The 25,175-nt window shown below is 43.4% G+C and overlaps 1 protein-coding gene across 4 annotated transcripts in view; it reads left to right on the top strand.

Annotated features, from left to right (window-relative positions):
* Positions 1-25,175, top strand: part of RALGAPA2 (Ral GTPase activating protein catalytic subunit alpha 2) — a 282,446-nt gene that overhangs the window by 89,734 nt on the left and 167,537 nt on the right. For 3 of the 4 annotated variants that reach the window (XR_003435157.1, XM_027118094.1, XM_027118096.1), the window contains 5 exons: positions 163-274; positions 6,866-7,103; positions 10,315-10,479; positions 20,632-20,769; positions 22,231-22,328. Coding sequence is in view for 3 of the 4 variants with exons in the window: in XM_027118094.1 (XP_026973895.1) it covers positions 163-274; positions 6,866-7,103; positions 10,315-10,479; positions 20,632-20,769; positions 22,231-22,328 (751 nt within the window). In the remaining variant the exon portion in view is untranslated. The remainder of the gene's footprint in view (positions 1-162; positions 275-6,865; positions 7,104-10,314; positions 10,480-20,631; positions 20,770-22,230; positions 22,329-25,175) is intronic. The other variant, XM_027118095.1, reaches the window with a different exon arrangement.

The following is a 25,175-nucleotide window of genomic DNA, read 5'->3' as shown; positions in this document are numbered from 1 at the left end:
TTTGATAAGTATGGTATTCATTATGTAATGGGCATTGAGATACTTCTGAATGATATGTGATTATCAATTTTGCTGAATCCTTAAGAGAATTTCATGTACCTATAAATGTAAGTGCTTTGGAGATGTGATTAATAATATGAGCTTTTATTCTGGGTGGCCCAGGGAACAGATGTTGCAAATACTGCTCAGGATAACAGAAGCTGTCATGCAGAAGCCAAAGGATAAACAAATAAAGGACTTGTTTGCCCAGAGCTTGGCAGGGTTACTGTTTAGGGTAAGTTTTTTTTATTAAAACACTGCAAATGCAAGAAATGAATTAGATTTTACAGCAAATTAGTTTTAATCACAGAATTTCAAGAGTAAAATTAAACTAACTTTAAATTTCTAAAAATTTAATTAGAAAATTTCCTTCTTAGCTTTGTCTTGAAGGTTGTAATCTTGTCTTTACAATTAGTGCTGCTCTTCTCTTAGGCCTTCCCACCTTTCTGCCATCTACTTCCTCTTTTGATTTGCTGAAGGTTGCTAGAAATTAGGAAGATGACAAGAGCTGATGCCCTTGGTGTCGGGACAGGTAGATTTGAAGAGATGAAGGATGGACAGAGCATGGGAATAGGAATAGGATGGGAGAGGTTCGGTCTAGAGATAAACGTGTGAGGGCCATTGATGTGCTGAGCGATTGTGTTTAAAGCCACAGGGCTGGGTGGGATCACCTGGGGAGGGAGAGTGTGTCAGAGAGAAGAGGGCCATCTGCCGATGGTCAGATGGAGAGGGCCAGCCAGAGATGCTGAGGAATGGTGGCCAGTGACCTGGGAGGGTCACTGGGGGCGCATGTGTCCTGGATGCCCTGAGAGCAGTGTTGAGTAAGAGGAGACAGCCAGTCGACTGTTGGCTTTGCCAAGATGTTGGTGGCTGAGAATGTTCTAGGGGAGTGAGGCCCACCTGGAGTGGATGGAGGAGAAAGTGAGAGCTGGGCAGTGGAGGTCCCAGCTAGAGTCACAGCTTTGCAGAGGGAATGGTGTGGAAGGGAGGGGGGAGGAGGGGGTGAGCTGGAGCCAGCGGGGATGTGGGGAGCAGGGTTTCAGGAAGGTGGCGGTAAAGTATGGTCGGTCACCAGTGGGGATGATCCAGGGAGGGAGAGCAGCATCGTCTGGGGCAGAGAGAACCTCAGAGGTGAAGTTCTGGACCAGGTGAGGAGCTGGGTTGGCCTCCAATGGGAGCGGAGAGCCAAGGAGATGGCTGCGGTTCCTGCATCTCATGGCAAGAAGGGTCTAGCGCAGGAGTCTCTGACGTCACCCTAAGGGGCAGAGAGGAGAAGGCAGGTGAGGAACTGACGGCCTGGAAAGAAGTTGAAAGGGTCCTGAGGGCGGCAGCCTGTTGCAGCATTTCTCTTTTCTAGAATCACTAGTATTTATGGAATGCATGGTTGTTATGAAATATTTCTGACAGAGAGCAGTGTGAAAGAATGTGACGTTCTATCCAATAAAGGCTGTGGTCCAGTGGATGGGCCTGACTTTGAGTAATCCAACAGGAGAACGAGGGTGGACCATCAGCTGGGGTGACACTGCAGGGACAGAGGTGGCTGCCCTCCTCGGGGACTGGAAGGTGGTTTTGGAGGTTATGTGTTAAGAGCATATCCAGAATACAGGTAGGTTCTGTGGGTGAAAGTGACAAAAAAGAGAAATTGGTACTCTAAATAAAGCCAAATATTCCCTTTGTAACGCAAGAGAAGCCAGCTGTTCATATTAATTTTGAATAGTTTACTATGACTGAATGATCCTGACCTGACGAGAAACGTAGGAAAGGCTGCAGGAGTAATTGGCATGAACTCAGTTAACCCCTCATGGTATAATCACCTTTAGTCTGATAACCTTGCCTTCACTGGATGGGTGAAGTGCTCTGCACACCCTTCTGTGTGTCCCACTTTGCTGTGCTCTCGCCTGTAAGGTGGCACTGACCACCTGCCCTGCGGTCTGCCTGGACAGACAGACCCTCTGCTCACCTTGCTCTGACTCTGGGGCATCTCACTGTTCGACCTTCCTGACCTCCCCTTCTTTTTTTTTTTTTTTAACATCTTTATTGGGGTATAATTGCTTTACAATGGTGTGTTAGTTTCTGCTTTATAACAAAGTGAATCAGTTATACATATACATATGTTCCCATATCCTGACCTCCCCTTCTTGATGGGACTGGAGCTGCCATGTGACATGGATGGGGGCCGGGCTTAGGCGGCGGGTGCCTGGGCCCCACTCCTCACCAGTTGTCTAGTCCCATATCTATTGTGGGTCTTGGAATTAGAGTGAGAACTTGTCACTAAACTAAGCAAGAGTGTATTGTGGAGTGTGGTTTCTGTTTGTTTGGTTTGGGTTTGGGGAGGGGGGCAGAATCCTCCTCATTAATGGAGAAGTCTTGTCAGATCTTACTCGAAGATGAGTTTGGAGTCCATGATTATTAATGATTTTGATGTCGTTGTTGTTATTATTTTGGCAGTGGTTCAGCGCATCCAGAGGAATGCTTACATTAATTAAGAGCTAACCATAAAGTAGCAGAGAGAAGATGTGCTTTTTAGACTTAGACAGATTCTGGGTTCTGACCCCAGCTCTGGTACTTCCTGGCTTGTGTGGCCTTGAGCAAATCACTTCATCTTTCTGAGTCTTGTCCCTCATCTGCCACAGTCAGGAAAGGGCTCCTTCCTACCTTCCAGGGTTGTTGGAAGAATCAGAGAGGATGCACCTGGATTTATGATCATCTGTTGGCCTCCCAAGTCCTTTTGTGAGACCCCAGGAGGAGGGAAATGTGAAAGGTCAGGGCAGATCTGCCAGGCAGTCAGGCGGCTCCATCTTAGTCCCATCCTACAATTAAAATGTGCTCTCTGGATTCCCTGGTGGCGCAGTGGTTGAGAGTCCGCCTGCCGATGCAGGGGACACGGGTTCGTGCCCCGGTCCGGGAGGATCCCACATGCCGCGGAGCGGCTGGGCCCATGAGCCATGGCCGCTGAGCCTGCGCGTCCGGAGCCTGTGCTCCGCAACGGGAGAGGCCACGACAGTGAGAGGCCCACGTACCGCAAAAAAAAAAAAAAAAAAAAAAAAAGTGCTGTCTGATCATTATTTGTGTGGTCATGCAGCCTGTCTACAATTGCCAGATACTTGATTTTTAAAATTTTGAATAAAGAGACTATTAAAGGGGACGGGGAATTTTAAGTTGCCATTATCCTTTTATCTTTTTCTAATTTTTCCTTTAGCGTTTAGTTTTTTCTCTGTCAGTAAATAAGTTGGGTTGACAAATTTTCTTGAAAGGATAGTTGAGTTTTACTTAGTTTTAAATACTTACCAAGTCATGCTGATTGCCATAAATGATGCTTTACATACTTCCATCAGTGCTAACTGTGCCTCCTGCTTGAAGCTCAGAAGTATATCAGGAAACTTGGACTTCGGTCCTTCTGTTTATAGCCTGAGCCAATACCTTAAAATTATGTCATCCCCTAAGTGAGGTGGGTAGAGAGACATAGAAAGTGGTTGGTTAGGAAACTTTGTAAGAAAAGGAGTGATTTACCAGTGAAGGTGTCTTTTATACGTCTTGTGTGCCAAGACATACTTGATAAAACATGACTTTCAGTGCCGAAGGATGAAATTAGGGATGCCCTTATTCAGCTTTTTATCTTTAGAGAGAAATAGGACTCCAGAAAAGCCACGTAAATTGTCCAGGTCACAAACCAGGTTAGTGACAACCGAGTCTGAGGCCCTCTCTTCCCCTCTTCCTGTTAGAAAAGGGGGCCCTGGGCTTACGTCTGCTGACTGTCCTTAGCTGTGAATGAGAATGAGGTGTGATGTGTGATGATGCACATGTTTGTGAGATTTGCGGAGGTGAAGCCTATAAGCTGCAGGAAGTCATGGTTCTGTCCTTGTCTAATAATTAGTCAATAAAGCGAGGCCGGTGCAGGACCCAGGGGGCATCTTATACACACTCCTCTGCTTTTAAACCTGAAGCCAGCGCCGTGACGACATGTGAGGCTGAGTCCTGGCAACTTGGCCAGTCTCTGCATTCTCCTACTCTGGAAGATTATATATATATTTTAAAATTTATTTTATTTTATTTCTGGCTGTGTTGGGTCTTCATTGCTGTGTGTGGGCTTTCTCTAACTGCGTCGAGCGGGGGCTACTCTTTGTTGCCGTGTGCGGGCTTCTCATTGCGGTGGCTTCTCTTGTCACGGAGCATGGGCTCTAGGTGCGCGGGCTTCAGTAGTTGTGGCTCACGGACTCTAGAGCGCAGGCTCAGTAGTTGTGGCGCACAGGCTTAATTGCTCCACGGTACATGGGATCTTCCCGGATCAGGGCTTGAACCCGTGTCCCCTGCATTGGCAGGCGGATTCTTAACCAGTGCACCACTAGGGAAACCCCTGGAAGATTATATTTTTGATCTACCATTTATTAATTTTATTGTGTATATGCACTTTATGGTAATGACCTCAAACTCATTTTGGAAACAGGAGTGTAAAAAATGAATAAACAGAAGCTGGCATTTTAGTCAGAATAAAAATGTATAATAAAGTACTAATAACAATAAATGGTAACATTATTTTACTTTTTCCTTTTGCATTGTCCTTAATTTTTAAAAAATTCATTCATCTTAGAACCAGATTTTAAATATGAGTGTTTAGAACCTTGTTTTCAATATACTCAACTATTTTAGCTCAACTTTAACATTTTTACCCCTTTAAAAAGTGTAGTTAACATGAATTAAAACAGAGAACAGGTACATTGTCATGAGGGTCACTTTATATATGATTTTTCAGGTGGTCAGAGCAGGCTTGTCTAGGTACAGACTCCTTTCTTTTTCTCAAAGTTTTCCTAGGTCTATATTAGAAAAATTTCTTTTAATTAAAAAGCAGTCTACGGCCATACGACCCTGAACCCGTCTAATCTAATCTAAATTAAAAAGCAAATTAACCCCCATCCCATGCACAGTACAACTCCTGACAGCAGTGGGAGCCTATTTGCATCTGGGTTGGGCAGAGATATTGGCAAGTTGGCACCTTACCTGGTACATTTTAGCTCTGACAATAGATCAGGGAAGTTACCCAGACTTTGGCTATAAAGATTCCCTCTACTAAGATTAGGAAAGCATCTGGGGCTCATCTGAGATGGACTTGGCACTTCTTTCAATGGAGATACATTTTGGTTTTTTGTTGTTGTTTGTTTTTTATTTATTTTAGTTTTAGGCTGTGTCGGGTCTTAGTTGAGGCACGCGGGATCTTCGTTGAGGCATGCGGGATCTTTCGTTGTGGTGTGAGGTCTTCTTTCTGGTTGTGGTGTGCGGGTTTTCTCTTCTCTAGTTGTGGCGTGCAGGCTCCAGGGTGCGTGGGCTCTGTAGTTTGCGGCACGCGGGCTCTCTAGTTGAGGCGCACGAGCTCAGTAGTTGTGGCACGCGGGCTTAGTTCCCCAACCATGGATTGAACCCTCGTCCCCTGCGTTGGAAGGCGGATTCTTTACCACTGGACCACCAGGGAAGTCCCGGGAGATACATTTTGAGTTGAATTTTAAAGGATGCGGAATATTTTGGCAGAGGTAAGGAGCTGGGCACCTTGGAGGTAAGGAAATACCCAGAATACATGCATAATTGTCTTGTTGTAGGGTTGCCCCTGCGAGCAGCTGTAGTACTGTGGACCGTGAGACCAAGGGGACTGAGGGACTCTTAGGGAAACGAACTCCGATGGGGGAAATGCAGGCTGCTTCCTGGAGGCTGGGGGTGGGTGACATCAGGGACACCCAGGAGGAAGTGACGTCCAAGTTGTGACCTGAAGAGTGGGCGGAAGTTAAAGAAGCAAAATGAGGAAAGAGAGGGAGGGAAGGGTATGTGCAGAGGCCGGGAGAGGAGAGGCCAGGTGGAGGGCCTGGAGGGCTCTCAGTGGAGGAAACTGAGTTCTTTTCACAACTACGCTGCGTGGCAGGTGCCTGCAGGACGTGGCATGTGGGCTACGAGTGAGCAGAGAGAAGGGTCAGGAAACCAGCATCTCGAGAGGTCTGGGTTGAATGTGGGCAGCGAGCAGATGGTCATTGGAGCCATGAGAACGGGGACCAAAACCTAGGCAGAAGGTGGGGTGGCAGAGGATGGAGTGAGTGTGGAAGATGGAGTGAGTGTGGGCCATTCTTTCAAGAAATTTGGCTTTGAAAGGGGAAGAAGGGGCTGTAGCTCGAAAGGGACATCAGGGCTCAAGGGAACTTCTGTGGGGTTTTTTTGAGATAAGGAAGAATTGGATCATGTTTACATGCTGATGGGTAGGAGCTGGGGAAGTAGGATGGGCAGGGGGTCAAGGTGAGGTGGGGTTAACAGAAATGCAGAGTCTGAGGAGGAGGCCGGGAGCAGGGGTCAGGGTCGGGGGGCACGCAGGAGAGCAGGGCCCCCTCCCTGCACGGCCTGCAGTGGGGGAGGAGCTGGGCAGATGCAGGCCTAGTGGGCGGAGGTCCAGGGCATTGTTTCCTGGGGTCTGTGCTCTGAAGTCTGCTTTGAGCTCATCTGCTGCCAGTCAGGCAGGAGCTGGTGGAGGTGGAGGTTTACCTGCAGAATACAAGGCTCAAAGTGGCCCCTGCAGGGAGTGAGGGGGCGAATAGGCTCCCCAGGTCCCGCCAGGACCAACCACAGACACTAGGATCATTTTGATCAGTGTCTGTTCAGAATGATAACTAATTTCACAGTAGCTCAAATCTTGATTACAGTGGATCAGATGCATTTTGAGAAATTAAACACAGTATCCCCAAGCACTTTTTATGTTAAAATTCATTTTATTAATAGTGATTTTCAATGTTTTGTCGAAAGTACACTTCTTCCAAATGGAGATGATTGAATTCTCCTGTTGATTGGTCGTTTTCAGACGCTCATGGTGGCCTGGATCCGCGCAAACCTCTGCGTGTACATCTCTCGGGAGCTCTGGGACGACTTCCTCGGCGTGCTGTCCTCCCTCACAGACTGGGAAGAACTCATCTACGAGTGGGCCAGCATCATGGACTCCTTGACGGTGGTGCTTGCCAGGACCGTGTACGGAGTTGAGATGACAAACCTACCTCTGGACAAATTAAGTGAACAGAAGGAGAAGAAGCAGCGAGGCAAAGGTATTTCCTGCCTGGCTGGGTGGCACCAGGCGTCTGAGTCTGGGGAGGAGTGTGTATTAAACAGCAGGCAGTCGACGCATGGAATTTCATAGTCAGCTGAACCAGCTGTACGGACAGTATCTTTTTTTTTTTTGTGGTACGCGGGCCTCTCACTGCTGTGGCCTCTTCCATTGCGGAGCACAGGCTCCAGACGTGCAGGCTCAGCGGCCATGGCTCACGGGCCCAGCTGCTCCGCAGCATGTGGGATCTTCCCGGACCAGGGCACGAACCCATGTCACCTGCATCGGCAGGCGGACTCTCAACCACTGCGCCACCAGGGAAGCCCCGGACAGTATCTTTTAACGGTGGTGTTCAATCGCGTCTCCTAGCACTGTGTCCCCTTAGTGAGGATGACGGACAGGCTGGGAAGAAGGAAGAAGGAGGATTGGGAACAGTAGTGATAGCGGTGGGGGCCGGGTGCACCTTCTCTGCCTTCACCCTCAGGGGAGCCTGTGATGTCCGTGCCACTCTCCCCACATCACAGACCAAGAAACTCAAGGACAGAGTCCACAGGGATTGGCTCACTCGGGGTCACACAGCTAAGAAGCGGTAAAGCCGGAAATCAAAGCCAGGCAAGTCCCACACAAGGCGCCCCACTATTTATCATCTATTCTGCTGCGCCCCACCCCCGGGAAGGTGGAGAAGTTCTGAATGCTTCACATGGAGTCATTCTGGCTTTTTTGTGTTTCTGGGTGAAAATTGTTTTGAGACCTGGAGTCAGATCAAGGCGGGAAACCTCAGTACTGATCTCTGTTGGGGATGACACTCTGCAGCCCGTCTTCATTACTGTTTTTAAGGCTGTGACGCAGTCCTTGGATTAGTTCCCTGTACTCCAGCTTATTGTGTAAAGATTTTGAGGCCGCTCATAGAAATACACATAATACAATGGATAAAATACATAAGGACACTGGGGCGGAATGAACAGGGGTGGAGCTCCAGGCATGGATAAAATGCCAGGATGCACAGTGAAGAGCCTCGGTGCTGCTGGGGAGGCGGGAAGGGGGCCACCGCAGATTCAACTCCGATCATCACAGAGTAACACGGGAGAATCACAGAGTGCAAAAGGTGTAAACAAGCTGGTTGCTTGGCTTGTCCTGGTCCTGGGGCCTGTGAGGAATTTTTCCTCCAGAGACTTACAAAAAGCATGTTACTTGCTGTGGTCAACTACAGCCTCGACAGTGGTCTTAGTGTAGATGGTGTCAGTTAGCTTTGCTGTGTGACAAAGCACCCCAAAATATAGCGACTTCAAATAACACCATTTATTCAGATCATGATTTTATGGGTTGGCAGTTGTGTTGGCCTCACCGCTGCGTTCGCAGTCAGCCGGGCTGTGACATGCTCAGTGAGCGGCAGTTCCACTGCCAGGGGTTAGCCGGCTGTCAGCTGTGCAGTAGAGGTGACAAGGCCGTACATCTTTCATCACCCAGCAGGCTAGCTCAGGCTGTTCACCTAATGGCTTAGGGTTCCAGGAGCAGGGGAGGACACACTCAGATTTTCAGGTACATTTCAAATCTCTGCTTGCTCAGTTTTGCAACCAAAAGTCATGTGCTGAAGCCCAGAGTTGATGTGGGAGAGGATGACAGAGGATGTGGATACGGGGAAGTGTGAACCAATTATGATTAGTTAACTGCAGAGCCATGTAGTTAATGTGACTGATTCCTAGAATGTCTTCATTGCAGTCTGTGAGTGGCTTGCCAAGGCACCAATTAGTAAGAGCAAGTCAGTGAGAAACCAAAACTAACTAGTTGAAGTATGGGGCATTCCAGTGGAATTGTCTAATCCCAGTTTGGATTTAGACTGTCTAATGCAATGTTCTCACATACTTTAGCAGAAGATCCTTTTTTCTCCCTAGTTGAAGTTGTAAGGAGCCCCTTCCTAAAAAAAATATATTAGTTGGAGATTTGGGATTGAAGTCAGGGCAGGGAGCCCAGAGCCTGAGCCCTGGGCCTCTGTAGTGTCCTCCATAGCAGCTCTGGGGGCCTCTCTGTAAACCCAGAGTCTGGGAGGGTCTAGGTGCTTCCAGCCAGGAACTTGGCTCCCTGGACTGTGGCTCTCAGTCCCGAAGAGTCTACCTGACTGGGGCACCTTTCAGGATGGAGGGGAGTGGCTGAGACAGAAAGTAAGGACTTTCTCAAACTAACCATGTTCCCTGCCTCCTGGAATTCTTATAATCCACCCTCCCCTTCAGCCCCCAAAATATTCTCTTCCCTCCCACTATGTGAACACAGATTCATAGGGAGAGATAGGCTTGTCTTAGGAAGGTAAACAACTTTAAAAAATGCTATTTTCAGGAAAGATACAGAACAAATTTTACTATTTAATTAATGACCATGGCAAATATTTCTGATTTATTTATTATATTGCCTTATTCTTAAAACACATTTAAATATCCATTATGGAAATACTTGCTGTACAAGCACTAGATTTGTGGAAACAAAGTACACTCTCAGAAGAATCTGGGTGTGACAGCGAGCCACAGGTGGCAGCCGCCAGCCACATCGCACGTGTGCAGAAACCTCTAGGTGGCTGATCCTCTTTTCTTCTGTCTTTCTTTTGATCCTTGACCACTTACTTAAAATACTCGTCCAGAGCAGTATGAGAGGAGAAAAAAGGTGATTCACAGATCTGCAGTATTTTATTATTTGGAGCTTCGCTTAAAATAGGATTTTGTATTGTTTGTAGAATTTCATTAACTTTGCTTATTTGAGTATAATTAGAGTTTATGGGCATAAATTTCTTTCAGGGATTCATGGAGAGGTTGGCGTCTACAGGATGGAATACTGTTCTCAAATCAGGATCTCTAATTTACTGGTTTATAGAAGCAGTTTTTGGAGTATCCTGAGAGCCGTGGTGTAACTTCCTTTGACATTGTTCTTATGTTGAGGAAGATTTATTAATTTTTTTTGTATATTGGAATGAGTACCGTGAAGATATGTGAATTTTCATGAGACCATTGAAGATGCTTGAAAAATACTTTGGCAACAGGAATTTTCAGATTCCTGATATATGAATAACTCCCTAAATTGTAATATAAGGAAGTGGCACCTAATCTGCAGCAAGAGAATCTGCTGACTTATATACATCATTCTATGTATGACATTTGCTGAGCAGCACAGGCTATGAAAGAAATAATAATGAATTCAGTCTCTGGATTATTTTCCTTGTCTCGTAGGCTGTGTTCCAGATTCTCAGAAAGGAACCACCGTGGGGAGATCCTTTTCTCTGAGCTGGCGGAGCCACCCCGATGTGGCCGAGCCCATGAGATTCAGGAGTGCCACCACATCCGGGGCGCCGGGAGTCGAGAAAGCGAGAAACGTCGTCCGCCAGAAAGCAACCGGTAAGCACGTGTTCTAGTATTTCTCAAAGGAATGGATTTATAGGAATCAAATGTTTTTAAAGTTTTAAAGTTCCACTCAGAACTTAAAACACCAGGCCTTTTATTAACTGAGATGTCTCTGTATCTTTTCAACTTTCTGTCTGACTACTTTCCGAATCAGTTTGTGACATTTATTTCTAAATCCTTCATTGTGAAAAAGAACTTGAGATGTTAATATTGAGTGAGATATTTGTGCAAAAGAGAGAAAATAGATGTTTTGTTTGACCCTTGAAGAAAATAGATTCTTAGTAATCACACAACCAGTTGCATTGTTGTTGCTGTTGAACAATGCTGATCTGAAGAGAGGGTGGAAACTTATTCCAGCAAAGAAAAGGAGAATAAGGGCTTAGTTTTCAGGACTGGAAGGAGACATTTACATTTTTTGCTTCTTTGGAAAATGGAGCTTTACATGCCTGTAGATGTTGACCTTACAGGCTGTTAGAATTAACAAGAACTTGACCGGGAACCTCCAGTTAATCAAACTGTTGCTACAGTTTACTCTTAAAAAGAGAGAACTCTTTAATAAGTAAGCTTGTATACAGTTTTTAATAAGAACAAATAAAGCCCCGAACCTTCCCAGTGACTTTGAGGCTGTAACTTAAGTTTAAAACAGATTCCTATGAGTTTTTCTCAGATTCCTGTAGTTTTTCACATCAATAATACCATGCAATTGTCATTGATATTCAGCATGTTGACCGCAGAGAGAAGGTCACAGTTTCCTCTGGTCATAAATCAAGGATTCATGGACACTCAACATTTTTTCCAATGCTTAGTAAAGGCTCACTACAGACGGCTTAGAATCCTGTTGGAGTTTTAATGAAAATATATTACGCCTCAACCCTAACTCCTCCTTGTTTTCACCATAGTATTTGTTTGTCATTGTCACCTTATTTATACCCTCCTTCTTGCTTCCTCCTCTCCCTGAGGAGAGACCTAGTTTCTGGTAACAGGCAGCTTTGGGGGAGGCTTATTCACGCATTTCCTTTCTCATCCCAGCTCCCAAAATACCTTTCTTCCATCACTGGATCCTTAAAAGGGATCAGAAGAGAAGTTTGTGACAAAGGTGGCATCATGCCTGAGCCGCCCAGACTTCCTGCTGCCTCTCACAACCCCTGAATTACAGAGGTGATAAAAGTGTTCATTCAAAGCACTTTTTAAAATTTTATTCTCACATTTTAACGAGCAGCAAATGATTGTATATTGCATGTTCCATATGCCACTACTTGGCCAAAACACAGCCATAGGAGAGATTGCATCTTCCTTTTTCAAGAGGTATTCTAGACCAACAATATGGTAGAGGCGCCAGTAGGTTTTAGAAAATCTTCTGTGCCTTTACGCCCGTGCGGTTCTGTTTATCAGTGTTCTCAGGGGCCTGAAAAGTCATACAAAGCTAAGAGCTTTTATTGGGTTGGCCAGAAAGTAACATCTTACAGAAAAACCCAAATGAAGTTTCTGGCCAACCCAATACAAAGTCATGTAAAGGTCCTTGTAGAGTATGTCACTTCAGCACCATAAACCTGGCCTTTGTAGGATTCATTCAGTTAAAAACACTTGGAAGCATAACCTTTAAAAGAGAATGAAGATGAGAGCTATTGAGTAGGACGGATCTATTATCTTCATGTATTCTACACACATACATGTATGGATACGTATTTCCTATTTTATACTTTTTAATATTATAAAATATTATGATTCTTGTTGCCTGTGAAAACAATGGTTTTTGAATATTTTATTACATCATGCTGTTTTATAAATGTAATCTGCATAGACTACACGAGCTTTTACTCACTTCTATTATTTTTACGTATTTTTAGTCTTTTAAGAAGGCCCAGAACATTTTTATGGTAGATTTTGGTTGTGCAGAGGCCACCTTTTAATGAGAGAACAGGAAGCAGCTCATGACATTAGTTTGTGCACTGTTATCATGAAGATTTTTTATTATGGAAGACCCATTTGAAAGTGACTTTTTTTTCTAATCCCAGTAAGAGAATATTTTAAGATTATTCTATTATAATTTGCCCCACAGACTACACTTAGACTGCGAAACTGTCAGTGATGGTGGCAAGAGGGAAATATAAAATCAGCAGTTGTGGAGTAGGGGAGTGACAATTAATTTAACAGAGAATGTACTCGTTTGCACCTTAAAAGGACTGGCAGGGGGAGTCTTAAGAATGACAGAGTCAGCCTCCATTCCTGAGTATGAATGATGCTAAAACTTTACATGTCTAAAGTGAATGGTTAAAGCAAGTCAATTAATTTTCACACAAAATAATCTATATTTTATTATCTCTAAAATATCTAGTGATCAATTTTAGAAAAATGCACAATTATTTGAATTATAAGAGGAAAACCTTTTTTCTTTTTTTTTTCTTTTTTTTTTTGCGGTACACGGGCCTCTCACTCCCGCTGTGGAGCACAGGCTCCGGATGCGCAGGCCCAGTGGCCATGACCCACAGGCCCAGCCGCTCCGTGGCATGTGGGATCCTCCTGGACCGGGGCACGAACCCGTGTCCCCTGCATCGGCAGGCGGACTCCCAACCACTGCGCCACCAGGAAAGCCCAAGAGGAAAACGTTTTAAAAGCAACACTCAAATGAAATGTCCCTGACATTGAGCATTAGACAAATCTTTTAGGAAATTTGAAGTCAGTCAGTTTGATGTTTACACAGAAGTCGTTTTCACCTAAATAGTATCTTATACGTTTGTGATTATGCTGTAGTCAGTTCTGCAGACAGTTCTGTAGAGCTGGGAATTCTGATAGAGAATGGGGGAAGACAGGAAAGTAAAAAGTTTGTTTTGCTTTTTGCAAATGTGTCACTACCGTTTGTAGTTGTATTCCGTTAATGTTAAATAAAATCATGTGAAAATAGTACAGCAAGTAAACCTCCATATTTTTGTTTTAAGGATAAAACTGGTTTTACTAATGGTGGTTTCATATGTATGAGGCCTATTCTCTTCCTGTGTCTATCCATTTTCTCAAATGGTTTTGACTAGCAGTACATAGAAACTTAAGAACACCATAAATTTTGTACTAAGAAATGGTGGATTTAATAAGCACGAAATGTGATTTAAAAGGATGGGTTTCATGGAGATTTTTTTACCTTTTTCCCAAATATCAGACCCTTGAATGTTCAACTTGACTTTTATGTGTTCTGAAGCTTTTAGGCTCTTCAGTTTACTAAACGATTTGCTTCTGAATACAGTCATCTCTCAGTAAACCAATTTTTGAATTATTGATTATTTATGAAACCATTTTAATCTTAGGTTAGATTTTCCGTCCCTCACCGTGGCCTTTTTTTTTTTTACTCTTTTTTTTTTCGGTACGTGGGCCTCTCACTGCTGTGGCCTCTCCCGTTGCGGAGCACAGGCTCCAGACGTGCAGGCTCAGCGGCCATGGCTCACGGGCCCAGCCGCTCCCCGGCATGTGGGATCCTCCCGGACTGGGGCACGAACCCGCGTCCCCTGCATCGGCAGGTGCACTCTCAACCACTGTGCCACCAGGGAAGCCCCTCACCATGGCCTTTTTGTTTGGACCCATTAGGAAGAGAAAACTGGTTGTAATGTCTGCCCAAGTAAACAAACAAGCTAAATGTGAATCTGATACACAGCAGAAAAAAAGGAAAGGCTCAACATACAAAGCATTATAAAATGAGATTGATTATTTGTGAAAGTCCTGTGCTCCCATGCCATCAGAATGACTGAAAGTTGGCTGTATTTAGAGACTACCATTAAATACTGTGCTTTGTGCTAACTTCCTTCAAAGTTTGAAATGATCTCCTTTGAATATTTAAAGAGAGACCAGAAAAATAATAATAATGAAAAGGAAGTGAAAGATCCTGCGGTTCTTCTGACATGATTGTTGCTTTATCTCTCCTGGAAGCTAAGCGAAGCCAGTCTGTCAGCAGCTGTGCCCACCTCTCTGAGGCTTTGCCCGCCACTAAAAGCGTCCCGCTTCTCCTCCACACCGTGAGCGCTCTCTTCCCTGGTCTATCTTACACCTCTTGCTCTCACAGGCTGTCAGGTACTGTAATGCTGTCTCATGTGGCACCCCCACGTCCCTGGGCTGCTCCCGCTCGCCTCTGCGCCTGGCTTCCTTTGTTAATTTCCCCACGTCACGCATGCCTACCTGGCCATTGCACTTTGCCTTTATTTTCAACGAATATCAATTGTTTCTATGCAATTAAGATGCTTAGTAGCAATTGGATAGTCAGGCAGAATTTCTGTAACACCACTGGTCTTTGCATTCCCAGCTGAGCACGATAGTTTTTACGAGGGGAAAACAGTGATGCCTGCCTCGTGTGCCTTCAACAGGGAGCCTACAGAGAGGAAGGAAGTCTTCATAACATTCTGCAACACTTACGAGTGTGCCGATGTTAGCATGTTTGCTGGGCCTCCCCCGCAAAATGAATAAACTGGAAAAATTCTGCAGGCTAGACTTCCTTGGAGTTAGTAAATCATGTAATAATTCATGTTTAAAGTAATGATCAGTTTACACAGATTCATACTGATTATTGAGCTTAGAGTAAAAAAAAAAAATGATAAAAATGGCTAATTTCCAAAACAAAGAAATGTTATTCCTGGCCTTCAGCCAGTTAAAATTGAGTTTAGCTACCTGTTGTTTATATACAGAGCACTTTCTGGTTTATTAAGATGTTACAGCACCAGAAGAAATTTTTGGCGTGGACACCTCAACAAAAGGGTTTACTTTGCTCTACTGTGAATAATTAGGTCTATGTGTACTTATTTTTCAATGATCCTAAAATGAACTGAATCTTCTTGCGAAAGCGGGAAATATTTCCATGTTCTTTTTATTTTCCGAAAGATGGTATTATAGACTAGTACTTATTTAATACTGGAGATAGCTTACTTGTGGCTTTGAGTGGCACTAAATCATTGTCATATTGTGGTTTAGCAAAGCAAAATTAGCTTCATTCCCCTGATGAGAATCTAAAATACCATATTATTTAATTTCTAGAATGTGAGGGAAGACTAAGAACTGTGTTTCTCAGAAAGCTCTTTTTCCCTAGTAAATACTGAAGTTGGAAAATAGTAAGAATGGTACAGGGGAAGATGGCCACCAGTCAGTTAAATTACCGATGAGCATTAACTGCTTCATAATTTGGTTTTCCAAAAAATACTCCTGCCTGGAGATGATTAATAAGGTATTTAAAATACTTTGGCTTTCTATTTGGCTGATATACATCCATAAGGAACTTTTTGCATGGTGAAAAGTTTTCTTTTTTCACAACCCACTTTTTCCCATTTCGTTTAAGTTTTTTTAACTAGTTTGTCCAGAATGTGTTCTCACAAGAAATCTTTTCCTGTTAGTAATTTCATTTTGGAAGCTTTTTTCTCATTCATTATTATATTTTAGTTTACTCAGATTCTTGATTCCTATATTTACATACACAGTTCCAGCAGAAGCAGAATATGATTTAGAGCAGGGGTTCTCAACTGGGGATGATTTGCCCCCCGGGGAACATGTGGCAATGTCCGGAGACATCTGTGGTTGTCACAGCTGGGGTCGTGCCACCGGCATCCAGTGGATGGATGCTACTAACCGTCCTACAGTGGAGAAGACAGCCGCCACAGAGAACTGTCTGACCCAAAATACCAGTGATGCTGAGGTTTGAGAGACCCCGACTTAGCGTGGCGTGAAGCAGGCCATGCTTGGTCCGTGCTTTCCGGCCTCTGCCATCCTCACTACTGGTTTTACAGCACAAAGGGTGAAGGGACCTAGCGCTATGGTGACTTTGAGGACGATCTGCTGATCTGTTTCCTCTGAAAACCACAGTCGCAAGCTCCTCCCTCATCTGAAGCCATTTCTTCTTTACCAGAAAAGTGAGCCACGGTCCCGTGTAACTGTCCTATCAAGAGTCTGGGCCCAGAGTGATGCGGTCAGTCCCCAGTCTGAGATTGTACATCTGCCGCTGACTGGCACACGAGAGAATTAAACGTGTGCTCCAGTTTGAATTCTGGTGTTGGCGTATCTTGCTAACCTTTTGCTGAATACAGTTGTAGTAGGCACACATCGCATGTGCATCATACACAGGCAATTTTAATGTTGACCTTCTGGACACACGTTCTTTATAGAAGATGATTGCTAATTTTGTTTTCATTTAAGTTAACATTTCTTGGTTTTGTCCCTTGTCTATATGATTATTCAACCCACCAAAATTGTTTTAATAACCGAAACTACAGAGAGTTACTTACCTTCACCCACTGTGATGTCTTATTCTGATCCCTTTGGGGCTCTCTATTTGGTGGCAGCAGAACTTTGGGACAGTCACAACCACCTATATTCCGTTAATTAGTATGAATAGCTGCATAAGCGAACACGTGGGGGTGGAACTGGCAGTTTCAGTGATTTCCTTTTTTTCTCCTTTGTGGAAACAATTCTTTCTAGCTGTTTTGCAATTTTAACTGCTTTTATGTTGGGACATTTATCAATCTGTAGCCCTTACAGGCCATGCAGACGGTAGATTTTATTTTACTTTGGGGGATATTGTAATAGTCGTAATTAGAGGATCAGTGATCTTCCCTCATTCCAAAAGAGGCTTCATGGGACCTGATTGAAAGTCTCACTTTGCGGCGTCTGCATCTGGTTCTCTGGCTTCCAGGTAGCGCCCAGTTATCAGGATGTGCTTGTGGGCAGGGTTTGGGCTGATTCACCTGTGGTCCTTGTGGGACACGTCAAGATGCTGAGTTGATTTATGTCTCTTGTGCTTTTCATAGGGTCAGCTTGGTTTGTGCCCAGTGCTTTAAAAGTTAGGAAATGGCACAATTAATTCTGCTTGTGCAACCTCATATGAGGGGTAAATGGAACCCAGAATTTTGGTGATTGAAGAATGAGTCTCAGTATGTTTAATAAGATGGATGAAGGAAGGCTTAGATTAAAGAGTGAATGAAATTTCTTTTGAAAAGTAGTCAGATTCTTGAATAAATAGAAGTTTCTGAAGAGTTTACACACTTAATTTAATCATGCCAATTCTTCTCTCAGTGTGGGAAAAAATGAAATTAATCCTTATTCGATCATTTTTCTGGTGCTTTGAATGAGCTTTAGAAAGCAATGATTTAGTAATGGTGTTGGTGTTGTGTAACGTACACTATCAAGAAGCTAGAAAGTTGGTGCTTTCAGAGTTTGGGTTATTGGGTTAGCTCTGCTTGAGAGAAAGTAAATGATTCGGTGAATCTGACATAGAATTCAGCTCTTTGGAGTGATTCAAATTGTGTGATAGTCAAAACAGAGAATGCATTAGACCTCCCAAAATTTATAACGCAATTTTTATATAACCTAGACTGTCCTTTTTATATTTTTCATATCAGATAATCCTCTACCTTGGTATTTGCATATCAGTGTTAAATGGTTTTAATCTGTTATGAAAGAGCATTTGCTACAGCTGATCCTGTAGAAGGGGTGCAGCCTTAACAAAAATAAAAAGCCAGCAGAGGGAGCTCGAGAACTGTTTAAAAAAGAAAGGAAAAAGGTATTAAGAAAATGTTTCTGATATTCATTTGTTCATCTATACAAAACAAATCTTGAGTATATACTTAGTACAAAGTATGAGAAAAGGCCAAAAAGTGTACATATATATAACTTGTGGGATAAGGAGAATTTATATCCTTTTTTTCACACTCTGTCAACGTAACAGCCAAGTATAGGGACAGCTCAGGGCACCGTCCCCACACAGCCTGACAGATCCCTGGACCCATGGTTCTCCCCTTCCCTCCCACTCTTCTCGGCGGTTCCCGTCCCACCTCTTCCCATGGTTTCTTCAGGCTTGGACTTCCTCCATCTGAGAAGGCCCTACCAACAGGTTTACAAAAACAGAGCATTAAAGCCACATCAGGCCAGCCTGTTGGGAAGGCAGACCAGCTGGCCATGGCAGGCTCTTCGTCTGTCTGTTGTCTGAGGACCAGTGGGGACACTCGAGTTTGGAAGCCGTGGTCCTGTGGCTCTGTTGCATCCCACCAGATGGCGTCGTTCTTTATCTTGAAAATGATGCTGCCACTGTTGGCCCCGCTCTTATTTGTTTCTGCTCAGAGGCCAGAAACCAACATCTACCAGTTCTTGGCATCACGTTTAAGGGAATAAAACCCACTCTTCCCACTGTCCATAAAGACCAGCGGGTGCCAATTATCTTTTAGAGAAGTAGGAAGCTCTTGGGCTCCCTCTGCTGACCTGCTGACTGGGATTTACAAGCAGGTTCATTAACAAGTAGAAACCCTTCCCAGAAGGTGTCAGTATCTTGCATAACTAGAATAAACAATGAAAGAAGACAGTGGGAAGGATGGTCCGCAGGGTCATCTGGCTTCTGTTGCCTGCTGCTGAGGAGTCTGGGAGTAGAGCCGAGGGGGCTGGTTTCTGCTCCGGGATGCTTGAGCGGAGCGTCCCAGAGCACTTAGGATGTCCGGTGTTTCTCGTGGCTGTTCAGGAGCAGGGAAGAGCAGAGACGGCCTGGAAAGACGAGGCTATAACGGGTCTGTCTGCTCCTGCCACCTTCCCTTACTCTGCTTGTCCCCTAAGCCCAGCTTCCCATCAGTATCTGAATGGAGAATGTGGCCCAGGACTTTGCATTATAAGCGAGGGATCACACACATCTCACGGTTTTGAGGCCTGGTAGCTTGTATCAGTGTACTTAAAAATGGAGCTTTTATGTGGATAGTAGAAGTAGAAGCAGCAGTCCTTCGGTGAAATCCTCCGTGTTATATTCAGAACCTTCCTACATACACCTTCCTGGTTGGGGCCAACCAGCCCTTTGGATTGTGGCTCTGGTGAAAGGGTTACACAGAATGGGGGCACCTTGGTGGTGAGTTGCATTTCAGGTGAGGAAGCAGGTGACACTTCCAGATAAGGCTGAATTTTGATGAGTCCCTTTTTAAAAGGACTGAAACTTCAGCTAATGAAAATTTGGGGAAAATCTGGGTGTAGAGTTCCGTGACTGCACGGGGGAGTGTGGAGCCTGGGGCACAGGCAGCGATGGGGGTCACACGCAAGGACCACGTGGCAAGTCCTACAGGAGGGGTGCCTGGGCGGCCCGGGGGAGGTCAGCCTCGAGGGGGGAGCTGCAGGGGCCGTGTGGGCGGGGCCTGCTCAAGACTAAAGTGAGGGAGAGCTCCTGGTGGGGGATCAAGCCTGTGGGGTGACCTCTAGGGGCCCTGGAGTGCAAGCCTGACGGACAGTGATGGGGGCCTGGGGCCTCCGCAGGAGGAGTGGCGCGGTCGCATCTCTCTTGTAGCGGGACCTCTCTGAGGCCACAAGTTAGGAGTCTGATGGTAATGCCAGAGCAGAGGGATGATAGAACCCCGGAGCTGCAGAGAGGTGGTGGGGTGACTCTTCAGCACCTTGGGTTGTCTTTGGAGATTAAAATGAACCATGAAGTTTAGAAACGAGCTCGGAGGGACTTCCCTTCTTTAGGGGAATATGGTTCATAGATATCCTAGCTGGGATCACCCAGTGGTCAGTGCTCAGCTGTGGTTTTCTATTTTATGGCATATATTTATTGATTCTCTAAAAACACCAATGGGTCGTTTTTGTACTTTAGTGATTAATTCAACCTTGCATTTGGTGAAATGTCATTAAATAATTACAGTATTTTATTTTAGACAGTTGTACATTTATCTCTTAAAAAGAATAATCAAGTTGAAATTCCCATTTCCTTTTATCTTCCTTTAGGGTGTGTGTGTGTGTGTGTGTGTGTGTGTGTGTGTGCGCGCGCGCGTGCGTGCGCATGATGTCCCACTCTTGCACATGTAAGTGACCTTCCCTTGCATCTCCCGGATCCCTCTTCCCTTGACATGCCTGTCCCTGAAACTCCAGTGACTTTCACAGTTCTCAACCATTCTGCTCGCTCTCCCTTCTTGTTTTCTTCACTTTGATTGAAAGAAAATGCTTTGTAGAACTTAAAAAGCAGATGTACACTTGGAGTGGAATATTACTGTTAACAAGTGTAGAAAACTTTATGATGTGAAAGACAATGATCTTACTGCACAATTTGTGTGGAAAAAAATAGTATCTAAAACTATGATTTTGAGAATCAGTTGTTTTACGTAGTGAAATTATTTTTAAAAATCTTGAAATACATCCCTGCATGTTCTGTGTCAATGCCCACAGAAGTGGAAGAATGCCCGCAGCCGGAAAATGCAGCTGCAGCCGACTCCGGCCCCCTGGCAGCAGCCGAGCAGCAGCCAATGGTTCGGAGCAGCAGCAGCCCTGACGTCACGGAGCCACTGTGCTCAGAGGCCCCTCCGGGTACCAGCAGCTTCCCTTACTCACACGGGACCGTAGATTCTGGCCGGGAAGGGGCTGCATGTCGTGTGGCTTTCTACATTTATCCTAACTCTACTCTATTTATTTCAAGGGAATTTATAAGTTGATTTGCAAGGATGTGATTTCTGGCAATGAAATATTTTAACTACTTATTTTAATCTATCCAAATTGTGTGTGTGTGTGTGTGTGTGTGTGTACTTTTTTCAAGTGTGGCATGTTTGAGGACTAGAAAAAAGTCCAGAGTGGCTGGAGCGGGCGGGAGGTAGAGAATGTTCACCACGGGTGAGGGAGGGCAGCAAGTTAGGGCGGAGGCAGGGAGGAGAGGTGTGAGGGGTGAGGAAAGGGCTGCGAGGAGAAACGTCGACGGTGAGAATGGAAGGCTGACCAGACTCGTGAAGGAGTTTATTAGCAGTGTGCAGAGTCTGCTGAGGTTGAAGATGATAACTTGTAATAGCATAAACCCACACAGTTTCTCCAACAGCTTTTAGCAGCAACTGGTGTGGAGGGCAAAGAGGCAGATGGTTAGACCTGTAAACAGTGACTAATGTATTTTACAGTGAAAGCACATGTTTAAACGTATCTTGCAACAGTGAACACACTTATTTAGTTTCATGGGTTAGAGAAGAAATCAACCCAGCCATCCCCTAGTCCTTAATGTCAGCGTCATGCCAGCCTCATCAAATGCGTAGGAAGTATCCCCTCTTAGAAATCCTCTTGAAATAAGAAAATACAGTAAAAATAATTTGAGAAATGTATTACCTGAAAGATTTTCTCTTCTCCAAAAGTTTTTGTGTAAGATCATTATGACTTTTTTTTCCCCCTTAAATACTTGGTAGAATCCATCGGTTGCTTGGAGTTTTCTTCTAGGAAGATTTTAAAGTACTATTCAAATTTTTAAATCACTATAAGACTATTCATATTTTCTTTTTCCTGTTTTCTTTTGGATAAGTTGTGTTTTTTTCCTAGGAATTTGTTCAATTCATGTAATTTTTTTCAAATTTATTGGCCCCAGACTACTCATAGAATGTGATCTTTTAAATTACCTTTTGCAGGCTTGGTGGTGATACTCCCTTTTTTATTACTGACACTGGTTATTTCTCTCGCCAGCAACGCTGAGCCACCTCACTGCTTCCTTTCCCCTTCAGCTTGCCTGGCTGACTCAGGCAGCTCTTGTCTGAGACCCCTTCCCCGAGGCTCCGGGACAGGCCTTGTTGCCTGCCCCCTGGGTAACGTAACCCAAGACAGTGAAGCTGTCTGTGCGTCAGAGACCAGGTCTATGGAGCAGACGTGATCCGTAGGCTACCCGTGTGCTGGGCCCAGATCTCTCTCTTTTGTATATCTTAGGATACTTAAATTTAATAATTACTTACGTATAAAAACCTTTTCCAGTTTTACCATCTGAAGTATTCCTGCTGTTGATTCTCCCCTCTCCCAAATCTCTAGGTCAAAAGGTAGAAAATGCACAGAATGCGAGTTCTTCAGAGCCCAGGCCTGTTCAGGAGAACAAAGGACATGAGAAGAAAGAACATGAAGGAATAACAGTAAGATCTTTTCAGAATATATCCATTTGTCATTAAAAATAAACATACAAATTATTGGCACAATACATAAATTTATTAGTGGTGTGATGCTATCTTTTAAAACTTTTTTCCATTTGGATGTGTTTTAGGGCCAAATGACCTTGAGGCCTTTTAAAGCCTTGTCTACTTTCTATGTAAAATTACAGTCAAATTACAAAAATAGGGAAAAAATAAACATGAAAACAGAATTTACCATCTGGTCTGTATGTGCCCTTTCTATTTTTAAGGAGCATCCTTACCTTCAAACAAACGTTCAGATTCCCTATTCCTGATATCACTTGAGGTTGTAGCCTCCACCTGACATGAGTTCCTAGATAAGTGAGATGCTGCAAAGATCTGTTACAGTTTCTTTTTTTTTTAAATCTAAAATAGCATTTATTATTTTTTTAAAACACAACTTTAAAGTATAAAGAAGAAAATTAAAAAGTAACCCTAACTCATTCATGCAGATAATTCCTATTTATTCATTTTCTAAAATTAGTATATATGAATAGAAAACTCAGACATCACTGAAAGGTACAAAATAAACAAAGAAAGTCTCTCCCTACTCTGCCCTGCCTGGAAGCTAATGAGTGTTAAATTTCCTCTGTCTTCACTTCTGTAAAGGACATATACCAGTTTGCACATTCCATATGTATATGTATATTATATGTGTATATTTCAATAATCAGCTAAACACCCAGAGGCTCACCACCAGCTTAGGAACTAGAATATCTGCAGTGTTGTTGTCGTGGCCTGTGGGCTTCATCCTGGTCCCTCAGAGAGCAGCTTTCTGTTGGCTTTGTGTTTATCGTGTCCTTGCTTTGCTCTATAGTTTTGCTCAAAATGTATGTATCTCCAAACAATATGTCCTTTAGTTTTCCTTATTTTTAAACTTTATAAAAGTGGTATTATTGCTTTGTTCACTCATTATTATGTATTTCTAAGTCCACATTGCAGCACGTAGCCCTAGTTCATTGCTTTCTTTGCTGTATGATACTCCACTGTGAATAGACCACAGCCTACTTTCCCATTCTCTTGTTGACAGACATTTAGATTGTTTCACTTTTTTTTAAAAATGAAAAATGAAGCTATGTACATTCTTCATCAAGAATGTGAGTGGAATTGATGAGTCACAGAGCAGCATAATGTTGTTCTTTACAAAAGAATGTGTCTTTTTCCAAAGTGATTGACCACTTAGGTACCAGCGGTGTGTAGAGTTACCATTCATCCACATTCTTGTCAACACTTACTATTGTCAGATTTTAAATCTTTTGAGTCAGGTGGGTGGAAATGGGATCTCATTTTATTTTGCATTTCTCAAATTACTAATAAAGTTTAAAATCTTTCCTTATGTTGATTGGCCGTATGTCTTTCATCTGTTGAATGCCTACTGATGTCTTTTCCATTTTCCTATTGATTTCTTTTTCTCTTTTATTTGTACTAATTCTTTATATAATCTGAATACTGATCCTGTGTTGGTTATGTTTCTGGCAAATATCTTCTTCCAGTGTCTGGCATATATTTTCACTTTCTCTATGTTGTCTTTTGATGAACAGAAGTTCTTAATTTTGATATTCTTGGTTATCATTTTTGTGGTTATGTTTTATGAAAATTTTAAAATATCAGCTGCACAGGGATAAAAGTATTTACCTTGTATTTATAAGTGTTTCAGTTTTGCTTTATACATTTAAGTCCTTCAGCTACCTAGAGTTGATATTTATGGAGTGAGGTGGGGATCCAATTTCATTTTTCTTTCCCCACATGTATATCCACTTCTGGGTCCCATATATTGAATTCATTTTTCCTTTATTAATCTGAATGCTACCTTTCTCTCATATATACTGCTTCTCAGATGTGTAAGGCTTTATTTTGGTGCTTCTTGAATCATTGGTTTCTTTGTCTCTCTGTCTTAATTACCATAGTCCCCCCACTTCCTTCTTCCTTCCTCCCACCCCTTCTAATGGAAGCTATTTTTCTACTATCTTTTGTCTTTCATTGTTGCTGTTGAGAGGTCTTCTGTTCATCTTGCCTATTTGTTGTTCCTTGTTGTTCTTCATCCTTGTCCTTCAGTTTCACCACAGTATATTTAGGTGCATTTTCTTTTGGTCTATACGTTTGTCCTGTTTTGAATATGGTATATGTGCCATGTGTCTTTGAATACTTGTTCTTCCATTGCTTCTGGAAAATTCTTGGTAACCATTTCTTCAAATATTGCCTCTTTTTTGTTCTCTCTGGCTCTTTCCTTCTGGAATTCTGGGTAGAAATATATTTAGACCTTCTCATTCTGTCTTCCATGTCTCTCAAGCCCCCTTTCATATTTTCCATTCTCCTTGGCTATGTGGGTGCATTCTGGGTAGTTCATCAGATCTTCACTCAGTTCAATAATTCTCTCCTTACTCATAAATAGTCTGCTGTTTAATACTTTCATTCAGTATTTTGGTTCAACACTTATACCTTTTGCTTCTGCAAGTTCAGGTTAATTCTTTTCAAGTATATCTTGCAGTCTCTCATGATCTCTTGTTGCTTGCTCATTTTTGTGATTGCCATCTTTTATTCCTTTAAAATAATCACAGATTATTTTATTCTAAATTCTAAACTCTTTATCATTATCTGAAATCAGTCTGATATTTGTTGTTTCTGAGACTCTTGTGCATGGTGGTTTATTTATTTCCCTTGCTGTTTGGTGATCTTTGATTGTGAGTTCCTACCTGGCTCATCTGAATCTACAGAAAACCTGGATATCTGAAGTGATGAAGTTTCACCAGGGCAACATTTTCATTTGTTTCTTCCAGGAAACAGGGAGTGCTGTTAATCCTGGACTCTTGG

Source organism: Aethalodelphis obliquidens, unplaced genomic scaffold (genome assembly GCF_003676395.1).
Source record: "Aethalodelphis obliquidens isolate GAN/ISIS:26980383/991018 unplaced genomic scaffold, ASM367639v1 scaffold18, whole genome shotgun sequence".
Classification (NCBI taxonomy): domain Eukaryota; kingdom Metazoa; phylum Chordata; class Mammalia; order Artiodactyla; family Delphinidae; genus Aethalodelphis; species Aethalodelphis obliquidens.
Note: the sequence above shows the minus strand (reverse complement) of the source record. Positions and strands in the feature narration are given on the sequence as shown.